The sequence below is a fragment of the Delphinapterus leucas genome, chromosome 2 (assembly GCF_059928025.1).
Source record: "Delphinapterus leucas isolate spDelLeu-1000000601 "Yukka" chromosome 2, BTC_Dleu_Yukka2, whole genome shotgun sequence".
Taxonomy (NCBI): Eukaryota; Metazoa; Chordata; class Mammalia; order Artiodactyla; family Monodontidae; genus Delphinapterus; species Delphinapterus leucas.
Window position 1 is genome coordinate 40,392,296 of NC_143130.1, and position 17,001 is coordinate 40,409,296.

At 58.9% G+C, this 17,001-nt stretch overlaps 1 protein-coding gene and 1 pseudogene across 8 annotated transcripts; one reads left to right on the top strand and one right to left on the bottom strand.

The window, feature by feature from the left end:
• Positions 1–1,850: 1,850 nt before the first annotated feature.
• On the bottom strand, positions 1,851–5,472 carry LOC149749999 (uncharacterized; annotated as a pseudogene).
• On the top strand, positions 3,804–16,925 carry FURIN (furin, paired basic amino acid cleaving enzyme). Of its 8 annotated transcripts, none has more exons than XM_089906792.1 (17): positions 4,613–4,723; positions 6,753–6,921; positions 9,148–9,487; positions 9,866–9,964; positions 10,078–10,173; positions 10,495–10,623; positions 10,734–10,810; positions 11,087–11,175; positions 11,705–11,877; positions 12,322–12,534; positions 12,986–13,086; positions 13,208–13,311; positions 13,388–13,505; positions 13,617–13,796; positions 14,199–14,323; positions 14,422–14,532; positions 14,786–16,925. In XM_089906792.1, exons 3-17 carry the CDS (start codon positions 9,311–9,313, stop codon positions 15,370–15,372), a joined length of 2,379 nt encoding a protein of 792 aa, XP_089762918.1. In that variant the 5' UTR covers positions 4,613–4,723; positions 6,753–6,921; positions 9,148–9,310; the 3' UTR covers positions 15,373–16,925. The 8 variants fall into 8 exon arrangements, with proteins under 8 accessions (XP_030619855.2, XP_089762920.1, XP_089762918.1 ...); XM_089906790.1 differs by lacking the exon at positions 4,613–4,723 and adding an exon at positions 5,041–5,448 and having other exon boundaries at positions 6,325–6,921; XM_089906791.1 differs by lacking the exon at positions 4,613–4,723 and adding an exon at positions 5,535–6,479.
• The last annotated feature ends 76 nt before the right edge of the window (positions 16,926–17,001 follow it).

Below are 17,001 nucleotides of genomic sequence, written 5' to 3' on the forward strand. Positions count from 1 at the left end.
TTTTGGTTGTCATAATGGGGGTGAGGTGCGACTGGCCCCTCGTGTTTAGAGACCAGGGATGTTGCTAAACATCCTACCATGCAAAGGACAGTTCCCAGAACAAGAATAACCTGGCCCAAGATGGCAATAGTGTGAGGTTGCAAAATCCTGTTCCAGTAACAAAACTGATAGGAAAATTCAACAAGAAGTCATGTTAACTGTTTTACTTTTTTGTATCAAGAGGGAGAAGGAAGGGCAGAGCTTGTTGGAGCTACAAGGCCAGAAGGGAGGGTGAAGCTTCAGGAAGATACTGTCATGTCTCAGGTACCTCCTGTCTCCCAGAGGTGGTCGCTGGCTTCCTGAGGGCAAGTTCTAAGGGACTCAGCTTGAGGTCCCAGGGCCCAGCATTCAGAAGGTGCCCAATGAATGTCTGCCAGACTAGACTGCACCCAAAACACCTATTTGGTGCCCAATTGTGGGTAGCACTGCCTGGGCACTGAAGGCAAGGCAGAAGACACAGAGCCAGCAGAAGGGAAACATTAAGCTGACCAGTGACTTGGGGAGGTGGCAGAGCCAGCAGGTGAAAGGTAAGTGCGGAGCTAGCCCAGTAATTGGGAACATGAGAAGGGCTGACCGTGCTGCAATCCTGTCCCAGTGTGACCAGATACATCACCACCACATCACTTCTAGCTCCTCCCCCCACCCACACAGACACCCTGTTTTCCTGTCCTATAAAGGAGGTTTTCCCAAAGTGGTTTAGCCAGAACTGGAAGGGCCCCGCCCAGTGATGGGATAGGAGGAGGCTGACTGTTGCCCCATCAGCGTTCAGGAGGGACCCCAGCTGTTCTGGAGCTAGATGGTGAAGTATGGGCATGCTTTATTCAGTTTTGCATGACTTAAAATTTTAATTATCTTATTCTAAAAGTTATTGTAGAAATTCCTGAAAATGCAGGTAAGCAAAAAGACAACAAAAAGCTCTCAAATCCCACCCTTTTAGAGAAAATACCAATTAAGTTTTGTTGTCTGCTCTTCTATGCATGTGTGGATGTGGTGCAGACATTTTGATTAAAACCAGGTGTGGGGGGACTTCCCTGGCAGTCCAGTGGTTAAGACTCTGCGCTTCCACTGCAGGGGTCGTGGGTCCGATCCCTGGTCGGGAACTAAGATCCTGCATGCCGAGTGGTGCAGCCAAAAAAAAGAAGAAAAAAGAAAAAGCCCAGGTGTGGGTGCTGCTGCGAAGGCTTTGTTTGAGGTGCCTGAGAGTGGGGCAGAGATTTTGAGAGAAACGGTCCCCCGGAGCACTCCAAGGGGACAGTGGGAGTGCCTGAGGTAAGGGTGACTGGGTGGATTTTACCATAGGACAACTGTTGCTCTTGGGAGTCTCCCAGGTTAGCCCCAAATCCAAGGATAAAGAGAGGCCTGTCTGGCTAGACAGCTCCTCTGGCCCCCTGCTGGGAAGGTGGGAACTGGTCACAGCCCGTTCCTCCCTCAGGCCTTACCCATCAGGCCCTGCTCCACCCCACAGGTCGCCCCACAACAAGTCTGTTGCTAGACTTCTGTCACGTGGTGCCTCCTGTCCTATTAACTGCTGTGTAAAACTGATAACTGTGATCCAGAGGCCCCTGGGCTCTTAGGTCCCCAAGCCAGTGGACCTGGGCTCTGCAGGCAGTTTAGTTCCTTCTGGCTTTTAAGGCCTCAGACAAATTGTTGGGAGTGATAAAGAGAACAAAACCTGCCCACAGGACTTGTTCCAGGAGAAAAAGAAAGAAGTTGGCTAGCAGTCACCAGCTGTGGCAAGCTGGGATTCTCTCCAGAGGGCTTTTCGCAAGGAGGGTGTCTTCCACATTCTTTTTCTCTTTTGTTTTTTTCTGGGTTTTTTTTGGCCACGCCGCATGGCATGAGGGATCTTAGCTCCCTGACCAGGGATTGAACCCTTGCCCCCTGCAGTGGAAGCACAGAGTCTTAACCACGGGACCACCTGGGAATTCCCTCCACATTCTTTTTAACAACCGAATCGTTATAAAGTACAGTTGTATGGGAAACCCTAAAATAGGAGCAAGACTAAGGTGGAGATCCTCCGGGGCAAGGGCTCACTCTCTCGGTCCTCTCCTCTCTCCTCCCCTCAGTGATGCACCTCTGAGCAACAGCTGAAAGAATTCTCCTTATGCCAAAGGCAGGATTGGAGGGGCAGGCTGGCGGAAGAAACTGGGAAGCTCCAGTGCCTCTGCTGGGTGGCAGCCGTCTGAGACAGGGCTAGCCCCTCCTCCCCCTCAGATCCACTGAGGCTCCCCTGGGGCCAGCCTCCAGGATGGGTGGGGCACCTAGAGGCAGACAGGATTGCTTTCTTTCCGGGTTGACCTTTCTTGTAAGTCTGAGGACAAGGGGGAAGGGCACTGGGGGACTCCGAGGCTAGATGGAACCAGCCCTGTCCCTATTTCCCCTAAATAGGGATCTCTTGCTCACAGACTTAGGAAGAACCGTGACTCACTTCCTGCCTAGGTCTGACTGAAGAAGTATTGTTTTCCCAACTGTGGCTGATGCTGCTAGTTGGGGCCACCCTAGGGTGGCCCCTAGGAGTCTTTGCTCCCTGTGGGGGGCAGTTCCCATTCCAAGAGGGGGCCAACTGGACTTATCTCCCGGCTCAACTTTTTTTTTTTTTTTTTTTGCGATACGCGGGCCTCTCACCGCTGTGGGCTCTCCCGTTGCAGAGCGCAGGCTCCGGATGCGCAAGCTCAACGGCCATGGCTCGCTGGCACAGCTGCTCCGCGGCATGTGGGATCCTCCCTGACCGGGGCACGAACCCATGTCCCCTGCATCGGCAGGCGGACTCTCACCCACTGCGCCACCAGGGAAGCCCCCGGCTCAACTTTTAGGACTGCACATTCTTCCCTGAGTTTCTGGTTTTTGCACTGTTTGTACAGGTGCCCAAACAGTACCTTATCCCACTAGTTGAATATTATCTCCATTTTACAGAGGGGTAAATTGAGGCTCTGAGAATTAAGTAACTTGTCTAAGGTGGCAAAGTATAAAATAGTACTGCAGGGTTTTGAACGCAGGTTTGCTGGTTGACTTGTCACCTAGTGAGTTACTTTACGAATGTTACTTAACTTCTCTGGGCCTCAGTTTCCTCCTCCATAGATAGTGATACATGAAAGATCCCTAAAGGAAAATTGTATCCACCTTACAGGGTTTGTGGTTAGGATGAAATAATTTAACACACGGAAAGAGCTGAGAACCACTCCTGGCTCAGAGAACATGCTCTGCAGTGTTCGGTGCTCGTTTTTGTCATTATCCCCAAACCAGTGTTGAAGAGGTCACAGGATAATATTGTTCTGCCAGGTTATCTCAAAGCGAGCAGGAAAGGATGGGCAGAGACTGCTCTGCGACCTTGGAATAACCCAGCCTGGGGAGCTTTTGGCCACATTTCCCCTCTTTTCTCTCTCAGCTCAAGCAGTGGTGGCCTCGGCCAAATAGCACAGACGTTTTCTAGGGCAGGGACCCAGGGAGGGAGAGGAGCCGGCTGGTATATTGCAAGTAGCTCAGATTCAGGCTCTGCCAAAGCCCTAGATCTCTTCCAGGCTCTGAGGCCTGCTAGTTGTGGTATCTTGGGCAAATTATTTAAACCTTGTGCACCTCAGTTTCCTCATCTGTAAGATGGGATTAATAATGTCAGCCTGAAAGGATTATGTAGATTAAATAATGTACATGAGAAGGAGATAATATAAAATGACTGGCCTGGTGCCTGGCAGGAGGTTGGAGTTAAAAAAAAAAAAAGTTTTTAAAAAATTAAAAGGGGATGGGCTACTTGTTCTGCTTATCCACCTGTCTATATAAATGCAAATAAAATCGTGAGTCCTCTAACTGTAGGCGACGAGGAGGTTTGCCCAGGCGCGGTGAAGCCCGACCTCAGATGGGGTACCCCAGGTGCGTCATCCCAGGGCACTTAACTCGGTCGTGCCCAAACTCGTGGCTTAGGAGTGGGGAAGTGGGGGGAGAAGGCCAGCTTCCCCAGAATCCGGCCGAGACTGGGCTCGGAGTGACGCCTCGAGCCCTTCCCAACCCCTGCCGGGAGTTGCGAGTTCGGGTCTCCGCGGCCGCCGGCCCGGGGAGCTCGCGGCGCGAAGAGCCGAGCCCGGGGCGGGGCTGCGGGCAGTGGAGCCTGGGCGACGCGCCGGGCGGCCGCGAGGGCTTTGGGATCGCTGGCCCCACTTCCTACCTGCCCCGACCGGGAGCCAGAGGCAGTGGGCGCCCCGGAAGGCCGCAAGGCCGCCGCTCGGAGCCCGGAGCTCGGGGGCTGCGGCGCTCCGGCCCCGAACGCGGGCCCGGGGCCGGGCGGCATGGGCGGCGCGGCGGGCCAGGGCGGCGGGACGGCTGCGGCGGCTGCTGGGGAGCGCGGAGGTGGCGCCGCGAGGGGGAGGGGGCGCGGCGGCGGAGGAGGAGGAGCCCGGGCCGCCGCAGCCGCTGACAGCGGCCCGAGTAAACAAGCCGCGCCGCCGCCGCGGCCCGGCCGCTGCCCCCGCCCGCGCCGGAGCCGAGGCCGAGGCCGAGGCCGAGCCCTGTCCTGGTCGCCGGCCCGGCCGAGGCCGCGCCGCCGTTCCTCCCCGCCTCCGCGCGGTGACGCTGCTGCCGGGCGCGGGGACCGCGTCGAGCCCAGGCCCCGCCGCCGGGCTCTCCGCTCGGCCGAGGGGCGCCCGAGCCGCCGCGGCGCTCGCCTGGAAAAGTTTCCCCGCCCGGGCTCCCTAGGGTAAGCGGCGAGGGCGCGGGGCCCGGTGGAGGCAGCGCGCCGGGAGCCGGGCCCGAGGAGAGCCGGCCGGACTGGGCCGCTCTGCCGGAGGAGCTGGCTCCGCGGCCCGGGCGCGCAGGCGGGGGAGGGTCGGGGTCGCTGGCGCGGAGGCAGCCCGGGCCCGGCTGCCCGCCCGGCTTTCGAAACTGGCCCCCGGGCCGGCCCCGACGGTGAAGCCGCGGGGAGCAGGAAGGGCGCCCCGCAGCCCACCTGAGAGCGTCGGGCCCGGCTTGGCTCCCAGCCCTTGTAGGTGCCGGTACTTTTCCGCTTGGGGCCGGGGCGAGCCCTCTGACCTCAGGAAGCGCCAGCGGGGCCCCCGCTGGGGGCGGGATGGCGAGAGAATTCCAGAGGCGCCGGGTGCTCCCGCCTCCGGGCCGTCCTTCGGGGGCCGCCGCCGGCTCGCCCACTCCGCGGCTGGGGAGGGCCTGCGCTCCCGCCGGGGGAGGGGAGGAGCTGCTGTTCGCGAGGCGGAGGGGATTATTCACCGCCCGGGCCTCGTCCCCGCCTGCACACCTGAGCGGCGAGACACTCAGGTGCGGGATCCGCGGGCGCTGGGAGGCTGGCTCAGGTAGGTTCCGGGGCTGCCTCCCGCGGAGGCCTGGCCGAGACCCCTGCTGCCCCCGTGGGGTGGCTGGACTGAGGGGCGGCCTGCTTGCCAGACAGGTCTTACAGCAGTCACTTGTCAGGTCAGTACCTGCTCTCCCCGCCATCCTCTAGACCCTTGCCCCTGGGGGTGCAGACTCTCCTCCACCGGAGGGTGTCAGAATTCTTTCTGACTTGGGAAGTGGGAGGGGAACCCAGGTGATGTGGCCTAGTGAGGGCTGGGCAGCTGCTGGCCAGGTGTGGGCACAGCATAGGAGAGTAACCAAGCCTGACCCGTCTCAACCACAGTGGCCGAAGTTTTACGATTTCCTATATTGGGCTTCCACATAAGATTTGATTTTTTAAAGATTCTGTGGCTTTAAAAAAAAGTTTGAAAACCTCTGGTCTAGCAGTTTTTACCATCTAGGAAACTGAGGCCTAGAGAGAGGAAGTGACTTAAGATCACACAGAAAATGAGTAAAGATTGGAATTCAGAATTTCAGCACAGCCTTCAGTGCCTGTTACAGGACCTGGCTTGGTGTCTCTTTGCTGGAAAGAGAGACGGGACCAGGTTTCCCAGGCAGCCCTGTCCACGCCAGACCCCCAGTGCCTGGGAAACAGCAGCTGGACCTGGGGGAGGTTCAGTTTGGGTGCCTCGGAGTGGGTGTCTGTGTCAGGAGGTTCCTGGGACTGGAGAAAAGGGCTTTGACCTAGAACACAGCCACAAAGAGCACCCACAGGTCTCTCTGTGGCCACAGCCTGGAGCTGACTCCCATGTGAGAGGGCCTCACAGGAGGCTGGAAATACAGCAAGCCTCCGGGTTTGAGCCGAACTGGGACTCAGAGGGTGAGTCAGAGCCTGGGATGGGGGTGGGGAGAAGCCCATTCATTCATTGTTCTCAGTGCCTGCTCTTTTGGAAGGGGGTCCTCCCTCCTTCCCTCCCTCTCTCCCTCCCTCCCTCCCACCCTCCCGCCCTCCAGGATGCTGAGGCAGGGCTGTCTGGAGGCTTCAGGCTCTGTGGAAGCCATATCTACGGCTCACCGTGGCTGGGGATGCTGAGCAGATGAAGCCTGGTCCTTTCTTGGGGAATTGTTTGGTTGTGCCTGAAGCCCGCTTTCTTTTTGGGTGCTGCAAGGTAATTAAATAATCACCTTTACCACCAAGCAGCTGCAGCTCCATCCACAATGTCCCGGAACTTGGGCTGGACGCAGATGAACCCAGTCTTGATTTGGGAGTTCCAGTACGGCTCACAGCACTGTGGTCAGGAGATGGTCTTTCTTGACATCTGGACCCAAGAGGCTGCTCTTGTGGCAAGAAGGGGAGAAGAGGGCCTGTTTCTATCTGGCTCAGCCCCTAGGGCTCCACATCCTCTGTTAAATGAGGGGCTTGGGTTTCCTTCACCCCCTAGGGCTGAATGTCTGGCTGTCCAGCCATTGCTCAGACCAGCTTTCCGGAACTTGGTCGCCCGAGGCATCATGGGGCTGTGGCTTCCAGGCCTGTCCGGGAACCCTATGGACTCTGCCCATCCAGGGTGAGGAGGAGCTGCATTGTGGATGCCTCCTGCCATCAGCTGTCAGGTTATTTTGGTGTAAACTGAAAATACTCCAGGAATTGTGTGTTGAGTCTCTCCAGCCTGCAGGGTGGGACTGCAGCAGGAGCAGACAGGGAGGCTGACTGTGGCTGAGGGCAATCTCTGGAAAAGGAGTGTTCCCAGTGGTGAGCCCGCCTGTCCAGCTCTCCGGGGCCCGGGTGAGATGCGGAGCTTCATTTTGCCGTCCAGCAGAGTGGCCTCCTTTGGGGCTGGGCCCTGGGAGTGGTGGGGGAATCCGGGGCCGTGTAGGCAGGCGCTCTGCTCAACAAGCTTGGCACTGAGGCGGGACACCTCCGGCAGCCCCACGGGGACCTTCCCCAGCTTCTCCCCACCCCAGGGGCTTGGCTTCTGGCTAGCCAGGGGCCCTATGTGGGGACAGTTATGTGGCCCCAGGCAGAGAGGTCCTGCTGTCTGTTTGCTGAAGGAGGAAAAACAACACTCGGACTATTGATTCAGCTTCACCTTGGCGCTCCTGGCTCAGCAGCTAGTGTTTGCCCTGGCTGCCGGGGCTCAGATTACGCAAGGCTGGTGGGTGTGGAGCGACCGAGGGGGCTGCTGGAGGCCTGCAGGCCAGGGCTGGGTGGCCCCAGCGTTTCCCAGGAAACTGTATAAAAAAAGAGCCTGAGCCCCTGACTTTGCTGATGGTCTGGGCCAAAGAGGGAGGGTGAAGCCACTGCGATCCCCCCTTCCCGTGCTCAGCCCCCAAAGCCCCCATCCCACCTTAGGTTACCCACTCTTTCTTGCCAGGGGCTGTGGGTCTTTGCAGGTAACTCCCTATGGCTGGTTCTCCTTTGCTGAACTAGGAAGCCCTAGTGAGCTGTGTAGACACCGCCCATTAAAAAACTTTAAAAAGCCAACATTTTATTCCTTTGTAAAATATACCTGGGTAATTTGGAAAATATACATGACACAAAAGAAAATAACAATTACTCATAATTCTCACCACCTTGAGAGAACCATTGTTAGCATGTGTCCTTCCAGATTATGTTTTATGGTTTTATATAAATATACATGTATAAATAGTTTTTTAAAAACAAAACGGGATTATAGGTACCTACTGCTTTATAACCCACTTTTAAAAAAAATAATTAATTAATTTTTGCCTGCGTTGGGTCTTCATTGCTGTGCGCGGGCTTTCTCTAGTTGTGGCGAGCGGGGGCTCCTCTTCGTTGTGGTGCGAGGGCTTCTCATTACGGTGGCTTCTCTTGTTGTGGAACCTGGGCTCTAGGAGTGCAAGCTTCAGTAGTTGTGGCACAAGGGCTCAGTAGTTGTGGCCCACGGGCTTAGTTGCTCTGCGGCATGTGGGATCTTACCTGACGAGGGCTCAAACCCCTGTCCCCTGCAGTGGCAGGAGGGTTCTTTTTTTTTTTTTGCGGTACGCGGGCCTCTCACTGTTGTGGCCGCTCCCGTTGCGGAGCACAGGCTCCAGATGCACAGCCTCAGCAGCCATGGCTCACAGGCCCAGCCACTCCACGGCATGTGGGATCTTCCCGGACCGGCGCACGAACCCGTGTCCTCTGCATCGGCAGGCGGACTCTCAACCACTGTGCCACCAGGGAAGTCCCTATAACCCACCTTTTAAAAATAATAATAATAATAATTAATTAATTTATATTTGGCTGCATTGGGTCTTTGTTGCTGCGCACGGGCTTTCTCTAGTTGCGGCGAGCAGGGGCTACTCTTCGTTGCGGTGTGCGGGATTCTCATTGCGGTGGCTTCTCTTGTTGCAGAGCACGGGCTCTAGGCACATGGGCTGCAGTAGTTGTGACACGCGGGCTCAGTAGTTATGGTTCGCGGGCTCTAGAGCACAGGCTCAGTAGTTGTGGCACACGGGTTTAGTTGCTCCGCGGCATCTTCCCAGACCAGGGCTCGAACCCGTGTCCCCTGCATTGGCAGGCGGATTCTTAACACTGCGCCACCAGGGAAGTCCCTAACCCACCTTTTTGACTTTAATTCTGGCAAGTATTTATTCAGTTGTTCCTTCTTATTTTGAGGGACTCAAGCCTTGGTCCTCTTCATCCCACTTCGTATTCTTGCGTGTGGAGGCGGTCCTTCTGTCCATCTATCCGGCTCACCTTGGGGGCCTGGATTTTCACCCCTCCCTGCCAGAGCCCCTTTCAGGCCTGGAGTGAGCCGTGGGGTGGGAAGGCAGCTTTAGTGCGTGGCTGGGGAGCGACTGACTCTCCCTCTTCTCCTCCCTTGTTCCTCTCAGAGCCGGCAGCCCTGATCCTCCCCGCGCAGTCCCGCCCGTCTTGGTCCCATGCCCCCGCCAGTCAGCCCCGGGCCACAGGCAGTGAGCAGGCACGCGGGAGCCGAGGCCCTGTGACCAGGCCAAGGAGACGGGGGCTCCGCGGTCCCGGCCACCTGTCCCCCCCATGGAGCTGAGGCCCTGGTTGCTATGGGTGGTAGCAGCAGCAGGAGCCTTGGTCCTGCTGGCGGCCGATGCCCGTGGCCAGAAGGTCTTCACCAATACCTGGGCCGTGCGCATTCCTGGAGGCCCAGCCGTGGCTGACAGTGTGGCACGCAAGCATGGCTTCCTCAACCTGGGCCAGGTAGGTGTTCTTCCCTCCTGCTGGCCGAGGCATAGGACATCGCCAGGGGGTGGGGCCAATGAGGGCAGGGGTTCCAGCACCCAGAGCAGGAACTCTGGGGCTTGTCTTCTCAGGGGCATCTGGGTAGTAGGCATGTTATGGGTGGCTTGTCCTGCCCTTGGCTTCTAGCCTAGGTTGCTCAGTGGACCAGTGTATCCCAGGGGGGTGAGTCCCCCTCGGCCCCCTGCACCTCCTTGCGGGGTCCTGGGCGGGGAGCAGATGCCCATCACCCCCTGCCGTGGTGAGCCTCCCCTTGCAGCCGGTTGTCCACCCCCATCCCCCGCCTCCATGGGGACTGGCAGATGGAAAGCCCGGCTCAGTCTCCCTGCTCTGTTGCAGATCTTCGGCGACTATTACCACTTCTGGCATCGAGCGGTGACAAAGCGGTCCCTGTCACCTCACCGCCCGCGGCACAGCCGGCTGCAGCGGGAACCTCAAGTGAGTGCGGCCCCAGCCCCTCCTGCTGCCACCCTTCCCTTTCAGTTCTCAGGATGCCTCGCTCTCCCTCCCCGTTCCTCCAGCCACACCATCTCTCCCTCACTCCCTCACAGGTACAGTGGCTGGAGCAGCAGGTGGCAAAGCGACGGACCAAACGGGACGTGTACCAGGAGCCCACGGACCCCAAGTTTCCCCAGCAGTGGTACCTGGTACGTTGCCTCCCTGGCTGCATCCATCCATCCACTGAGGGGTCCCGTGAGCGGGTGAGGCTGACTTCAAGGCCTCCTGTCAGTCTTCCTCTGTCTGCTGAGTAATCTTTCTCCAGCCCATCCTGCTGAGCCCTGGGGAGCACCCTCCCAGAGTTCTTTATAATTCCATGAGCCCAGACAATCAGTGGTGGCATTTGAGGAGTAGGGGCAGGTGGAGAAGGAGCTTTTGGGGGTGGCAAAGGGATTCTCCAAGGTTCCAGTAACCTCACCCAGCAACCACATCTCGTAAGTGCTGGGTGATGGGGGTGGGTGTCTCTGCAGTCTGGTGTCACCCAGCGGGACCTGAACGTGAAGGAGGCCTGGGCCCAGGGCTACACGGGGCGTGGCATCGTGGTCTCCATTCTGGACGATGGCATCGAGAAGAACCACCCGGACTTGGCAGGCAATTATGTGAGGAGGTCGGGGAGGGAGGTAGCCATCCCTGGCGAGGGGAGTCCAGGGATGGTCCTGTTCTGCTGGTGTGTTCAGGCTGACCCTGATGATGGCCATGTCCTTTCCAGGATCCTGGGGCCAGCTTCGATGTCAATGACCAGGACCCTGACCCCCAGCCTCGGTACACGCAGATGAATGACAACAGGTAATAATTTGCTTCCCTTCTGTTTTCCGCTGAGGAGGCAGATGTGCCCTTCCTGAGAGGCTGAAGGCTTTTCCATAGTCCTGGTCTAGCTGGGGCTCTGAGGGAAGGTTCGGTCTGAGTGGAGGTGGCCATAGGCCAAGAGGAGTGGGGGGGTGTGGTCTGTGTACAGATGTGGGACAGCAAAGGTAGAGGGGCGTGCATGTGGCCCTTCCTGCTCCTCAGGCTGCACCCACCACGCTCTGTCCACTGTTAATGCTGTGCTCTTGGCCCCGGCAGGCATGGCACACGGTGTGCAGGCGAGGTGGCCGCAGTGGCCAACAACGGTGTCTGTGGCGTAGGCGTGGCCTACAATGCCCGTATTGGAGGTGGGTGTAGGCCTTGGCCACCCGGTCTTTGGGATGACCCTTCCAGTGGGATTCTTCTCTGTTCACTTCCCATCTAGCCAGTGTCTGCCACTTTCCTGCTGTGGATCCTTTTGACTGCACGGCTCTTCTTTAGAGAGTTCTTAGTAACTCAAAAAGCTGAACCCCCTGTGCTGGTGGCCCTGTGCTGTGGGGTGGAGGGAGTGTTTCTTAGCAGGAGTCTCCCTAACTCCTCACTGTCCACTCCGAGTCCTTACATGGCAGGCCTTGATCACCATGCTCTTTTGGGACCCCAGAGACTCATCCTAGTCCAGAATGTGTAGTTGGGGCCCAGGGAGCTCTCCCCTTTTCCCCTGTGTCTTGTCTTCGAAAGGCAGAGGCTGGCCAGGGAGTTAGGGGCTCAGGGTTTCCCAGCACCGTCCTCTGCCCTCCCCTGCCCATCCTCTGGGTGCAAGGCTGGGTGTGCTCCAGGGAGTGCTCCTGGCAGCTGGACCCACGCAGCATCCCTCTCCCCGCCCCCCTCCACGACCAGGGGTGCGCATGCTGGACGGTGAAGTGACAGATGCAGTAGAGGCACGCTCGCTGGGCCTGAATCCCAACCACATCCACATCTACAGCGCCAGTTGGGGCCCCGAGGACGACGGCAAGACTGTGGATGGGCCAGCCCGCCTTGCTGAGGAGGCCTTCTTCCGGGGGGTCAGCCAGGTGAGGTGGGGGTCCTGGCCCCACCCTAGAAACCAGGCCCAGCCTCTGGGGGCAAACTAGGCGCTACCTTTTCCATACTTCTTTGTTTTTTTCTGTTCCTATTTATTTATTCTTGTGTTTAATTTTAATTTACACAAAGTTTGTTTATTAAATGTTATTAAAATGTTAAGGAACTAGAAAGACAGAAAAAGAGAAAAGTAAATACTAATTACCCATAATTCCACCCTTTGGAATCACCACTCAGAGGATTTTGGTTGGTGGTCTGGGTCTCTTTTTTTTGTGCAAAAAAGGTTGAGATCCACCAGGGGCCTCCCAGGGGAACAGAGGCTGGATAGAGAGTCCCCGGAGAAGGAGGCTCCATCCTTCTCAGTCTCAAGCAGCATCCTCCTGCCAGGCCTCCCCCAAGTCCTGTTCTCGAGTGACCCCAGCCCACTCTGTCCACAGGGCCGCGGGGGGCTGGGCTCCATCTTTGTCTGGGCCTCTGGGAATGGGGGCCGGGAACATGACAGCTGCAACTGCGACGGCTACACCAACAGCATCTACACGCTGTCCATCAGCAGCGCCACGCAGTCCGGCAACGTGCCCTGGTACAGTGAGGCCTGCTCGTCCACGCTGGCCACAACCTACAGCAGTGGAAACCAGAACGAGAAGCAGATCGTGAGTCCTGCCCCGGGTGGCGGCTGGGGAAACGGGGCTGCTTGCTGGCTCTGTCTGGGGCCCCCTTTCCGACCCCATCTGCCTTCCACCCGCACGTGGCTGGGTGGTGGTGGCTAAAGCATCATGGGATGGGGGCTAGGGAGCTCTCCAAGACTCCTGGGGACTGTGGAGCCATCGGTGAAGCCTCTGAGAAGACTCTCCTTAAAAATATGGATTGCTCTTAATGATCGCCAACCTTTAGTTCAATCCTCTCATTCCTCAGGAAAGGGCCAGGCATCGGCCTGTCTACAGCAAGTTAGCAAGGCAGCAGGTGGGACCAAGGTTTCTTGGCCCTGGCTCCCCACTCCTGTTTATGGTGCTTAGGGCCTGTGGACAGAGGGAGGGCAGGCAGGTGGCCCCCCTCTGGTGCCCTCCCCGCATTACAGGCCCAACATCATTGTCCTCCTGGTAGGTGACCACTGATCTGAGGCAGAAGTGTACGGAGTCTCACACAGGCACCTCTGCCTCTGCCCCCTTGGCAGCGGGCATCATCGCTCTCACCCTGGAGGCCAAGTAAGTGTGTGGGGGCTGAGGCGCAACCCTGTCCCCACCAGCGCCCCCTGCAAGGCAGGCCTTGGTCTCCAGCTTCTCTCCGAAGAGACAGCCCCCAAGCCTCTCCGTCCCTCCTCTGCAGTAAGAACCTCACCTGGCGGGACATGCAGCACCTGGTGGTACAGACCTCAAAGCCAGCCCACCTCAATGCTAACGACTGGGCCACCAATGGTGTGGGCCGCAAAGGTGAGGACAGGGCTGGATTGGGGGTTGCGGGGGCCCTGTGTGCCTCCCAGCTGACCCCGCCTTCCCTGCCCCACAGTGAGCCATTCGTATGGCTACGGGTTACTGGACGCAGGTGCCATGGTGGCTCTGGCCCAGAACTGGACGACGGTGACCCCCCAGCGGAAGTGCACCATCGACATCCTCACTGAGCCCAAGTGAGGGCTGGACCCTGGCTGGGAGGGGGCAGGTGGGACCTGAGGGGCGCAGGGGTGCCCGCTGGTCCCCCTGGGCCAGGCTGATAGACCATCACGGTGCTCTCTGCGCAGGGACATCGGGAAGCGGCTGGAGGTGCGGAAGACTGTGACCGCCTGCGTGGGGGAGCCCAGCCACATCACGCGGCTGGAACACACTCAGGCGCGGCTCACCCTGTCCTACAACCGCCGCGGTGACCTGGCCATCCACCTGGTCAGCCCCATGGGCACCCGCTCCACCCTGCTGGCCGCCAGGTGCTTGCCCTCTCCTCTGTCCAGCTTGTCCTGTCCCTCACATCCACGTGCATTCATTCATTCACTCACACAGCCCTGAAGGGCACCAAATACTTTTCCACTGTTGGCATTTTGGGAAGGATGGTTTTTGTCCTATGAGACTGTCCCATGTTGCAGGAATCCCTGATTCTGCCCATTAAATGCCATGTCTGTGTGCCTTCCCATGTGTAGTACCTTGCACATTTCCAGAATCTTCTGGTTGAGAACATTTGGCCTCCTGGGAAACACCCAGCAGGCATTTCCAGCCCAGCGGGGTTCTGCTGCACTGGGGGGAGGGGGTGTGGTCCATGTGCTGTGGGCTCGGTGTCCCCTGGCTGGGGTCTGCCAGAGGCCTCAGGCAGCTATGTGCACCTTCCTCCCCAGGCCGCACGACTACTCTGCAGACGGGTTTAACGACTGGGCCTTCATGACGACCCATTCCTGGGACGAGGACCCCTCTGGCGAGTGGGTCCTGGAGATAGAAAACACCAGTGAAGCAAATAACTATGGTATTGGGGGTGCTCGAGGGCTGGGGATGGAGGAGGGGCGCTGGCGGAGTCTGGGGTGCCAGGCGTGGCTTCTGACTTTTGCTTCCCCCCTCAATTAGGGACACTGACCAAGTTCACCCTCGTGCTGTACGGCACGGCCCCCGAGGGGCTGCCCATACCTCCTGAGAGCATCGGCTGCAAGACCCTCACGTCCAGCCAGGCCTGTGTGGGTCAGTCGTGGGTGCTGCAAGGGCTTGGGAACCTGAGGCTGGGGACAGAGGGTGCCTGTCCTAAAGGAGGAAAAGGGGTGTGAAGGGATGCTGGGACCCCAGGGTCACCACAGTCCTGGGGCGAGTGGGAGCTCCTGGGGACAGCGGTGACTGCCTGGGGCTGCAGGTCCACAGGCTGCCACTGTCGTGGGGCTCAGGGCCCAACAGCCATGGGCGGCTTGGCTGACACCCACCTTCTGCCCCGTGCCGGCAGTGTGCGAGGAAGGCTTCTCCCTGCACCAGAAGAGCTGTGTCCAGCGCTGCCCTCCAGGCTTCGCTCCCCAAGTCCTCGACACGCACTACAGCACCGAGAACAACGTGGAGATCATCCGGGCCAGCGTCTGTGCCCCCTGCCACGCCTCGTGTGCCACGTGCCAGGGGCCAGCCCCCACAGACTGCCTCAGCTGCCCCAGCCACGCCTCCCTGGACCCTGTGGAGCAGACGTGCTCCCGGCAAAGCCAGAGCAGCCGTGAGTCGCCGCAGCCGCAGCAGCCGCCGCCCACGGAGGTGGAGGCAGAGCCGCGGCTGCGGGAGGGGCTGCTGCCCTCACACCTGCCCGAGGTGGTGGCCGGCCTCAGCTGCGCCTTCATTGTGCTGGTCTTCGTCACTGTCTTCCTGGTCCTGCAGCTGCGCTCGGGCTTCAGCTTCCGAGGGGTGAAGGTGTACACCATGGACCGTGGCCTCATCTCCTACAAGGGGCTGCCCCCCGAAGCCTGGCAGGAGGAGTGCCCATCCGACTCAGAAGAGGACGAGGGCCGGGGCGAGAGGACCGCCTTTATCAAAGACCAGAGCGCCCTTTGACGAGCGCCTACTGCCCGCCCCTTCGAGCCCATCCCCTCCTGGGGCACTTTTTAATTCACCAAAGTATTTTTTTATCTTGGGACTGGGTTTGGACCCCAGCTGGGAGGCAAGAGAGGCAGAGACGGCTTCCCACCCTACCCTTGGGCCCCCCGGCTGCCTGAGGTGGAACCCCAGGACCAGCTGGGGAGCAGGGGAGGGCCTCTGCCCACCCCCAGCACGCCTGCGTGTGGAGAAAGGAGTGAAACCTTTAGGGCAGCTTTCCAAGGTCCAGGCCCCAGCCAGAGTTCCCTGCGGAGTGAAGAGGGGCAGCCCTTCCCTTATGGGATTCCTGACCCGGGCTGCAGTTCTCGCCCCTTCCCTGTCCCTCTAAAGCAATAATGGTCCCCATCCAGGCAGCAGGGAGGCTGGCCTAGGGGGTATTTGAAGGAGGAGGCCACCTCTCTAAGGGCTTTTGCATCCCTGACCCCGTCCCCCACCTCTGGTGAGCCTCGGGCGGAAGCAGTAAGCGAAGGAAGGGACCAAGGCAAGGCAGGCACTTCCAGGGTGCACACGTGTGTGTCCCTTTGCCCACCTCCACTACAGCTGGCTGCCTGCTGAGCGAGGCTGGCCCGGCCCCGTGCTGGTGTGCTGACCACCCTCCCCTCTCTGGCACCCTCTCCTCCTGCCAGGGCCCAAGTCCCTGTTTTCTGAGCCCGGGGCTGCCTGGGCTGTTGGCACTCACAGTCCTGGAGCCCCTGGGTGGGTGGTGGAGAGGGACGGTGGCCCAGCCGGCCTCTCCCGCCTCCCACCCGATGCTGCTTTCCCCTGTGGGGATCTCAGGGGCTGTTTGAGGATATATTTTCACTTTGTGATTATTTCACTTTAGATGCTGATTTTTTTTTTTTTTTTTTGGTATTTTTAATGGGGGTAGCAGCTGGACCATCCACCTTCCCACACCCACTGTCCACCCTGCTGTTCCCCCCGGCTGCCCTGGCCCTGAGGTGTGGGGGTCTGCAGCGTGTTGCTGAGGAGTAGCTGAGCCCCAGGTCCTGAAGAGACAGGCCAGGCCAGGCGGGCCCTAGGAAAGGAGGAGTACGATAGAAGGGGCAGGCTGTCGTCCATTTCAGATGGGGCTCCTCGCGCCAAGGGCTCATGGGTCAGTGGTTCTCCAAGTGCCAGGGGTGGGCAGGCAGTGGCACTGAGCCCCCTCCAACACTGTGCCCTGGTGGAGAAAGCACTGACCTGTCCTGCCCCCCAAGGCCCCCTCTTCTGACGTGCCTTTTGTACCCCTCCCATTAGGACAATCAGTCCCCTCCCGTTTGGGAGCCCCCTTTTCTTTCTCTCCCCTAGCCCCTCCTGACACCCAGCCACCTGCCCAGGGGCACCCCCGCCTCTCCCATCCCCCCCACCCTTGTGGCCAGCCCAGCTGGTTTTGTAAGATACTGGGTTGGTGCACAGTGATTTTTTTTTTTTTCTTGTAATTTAAACAGGCCCAGCATTGTTGGTTCTATTTAATGGACACAAGGTAATGTTAGAGGTTTTAAAGTGATTAAACGTGCAGACTATGCAAACCAGGCCTGGTCTCCAGTGTGGTGATGTTCTTCCCAGGACCTGGGGCTGCGTCCAGGATGGGGTGCGGGTGAGGGCTGG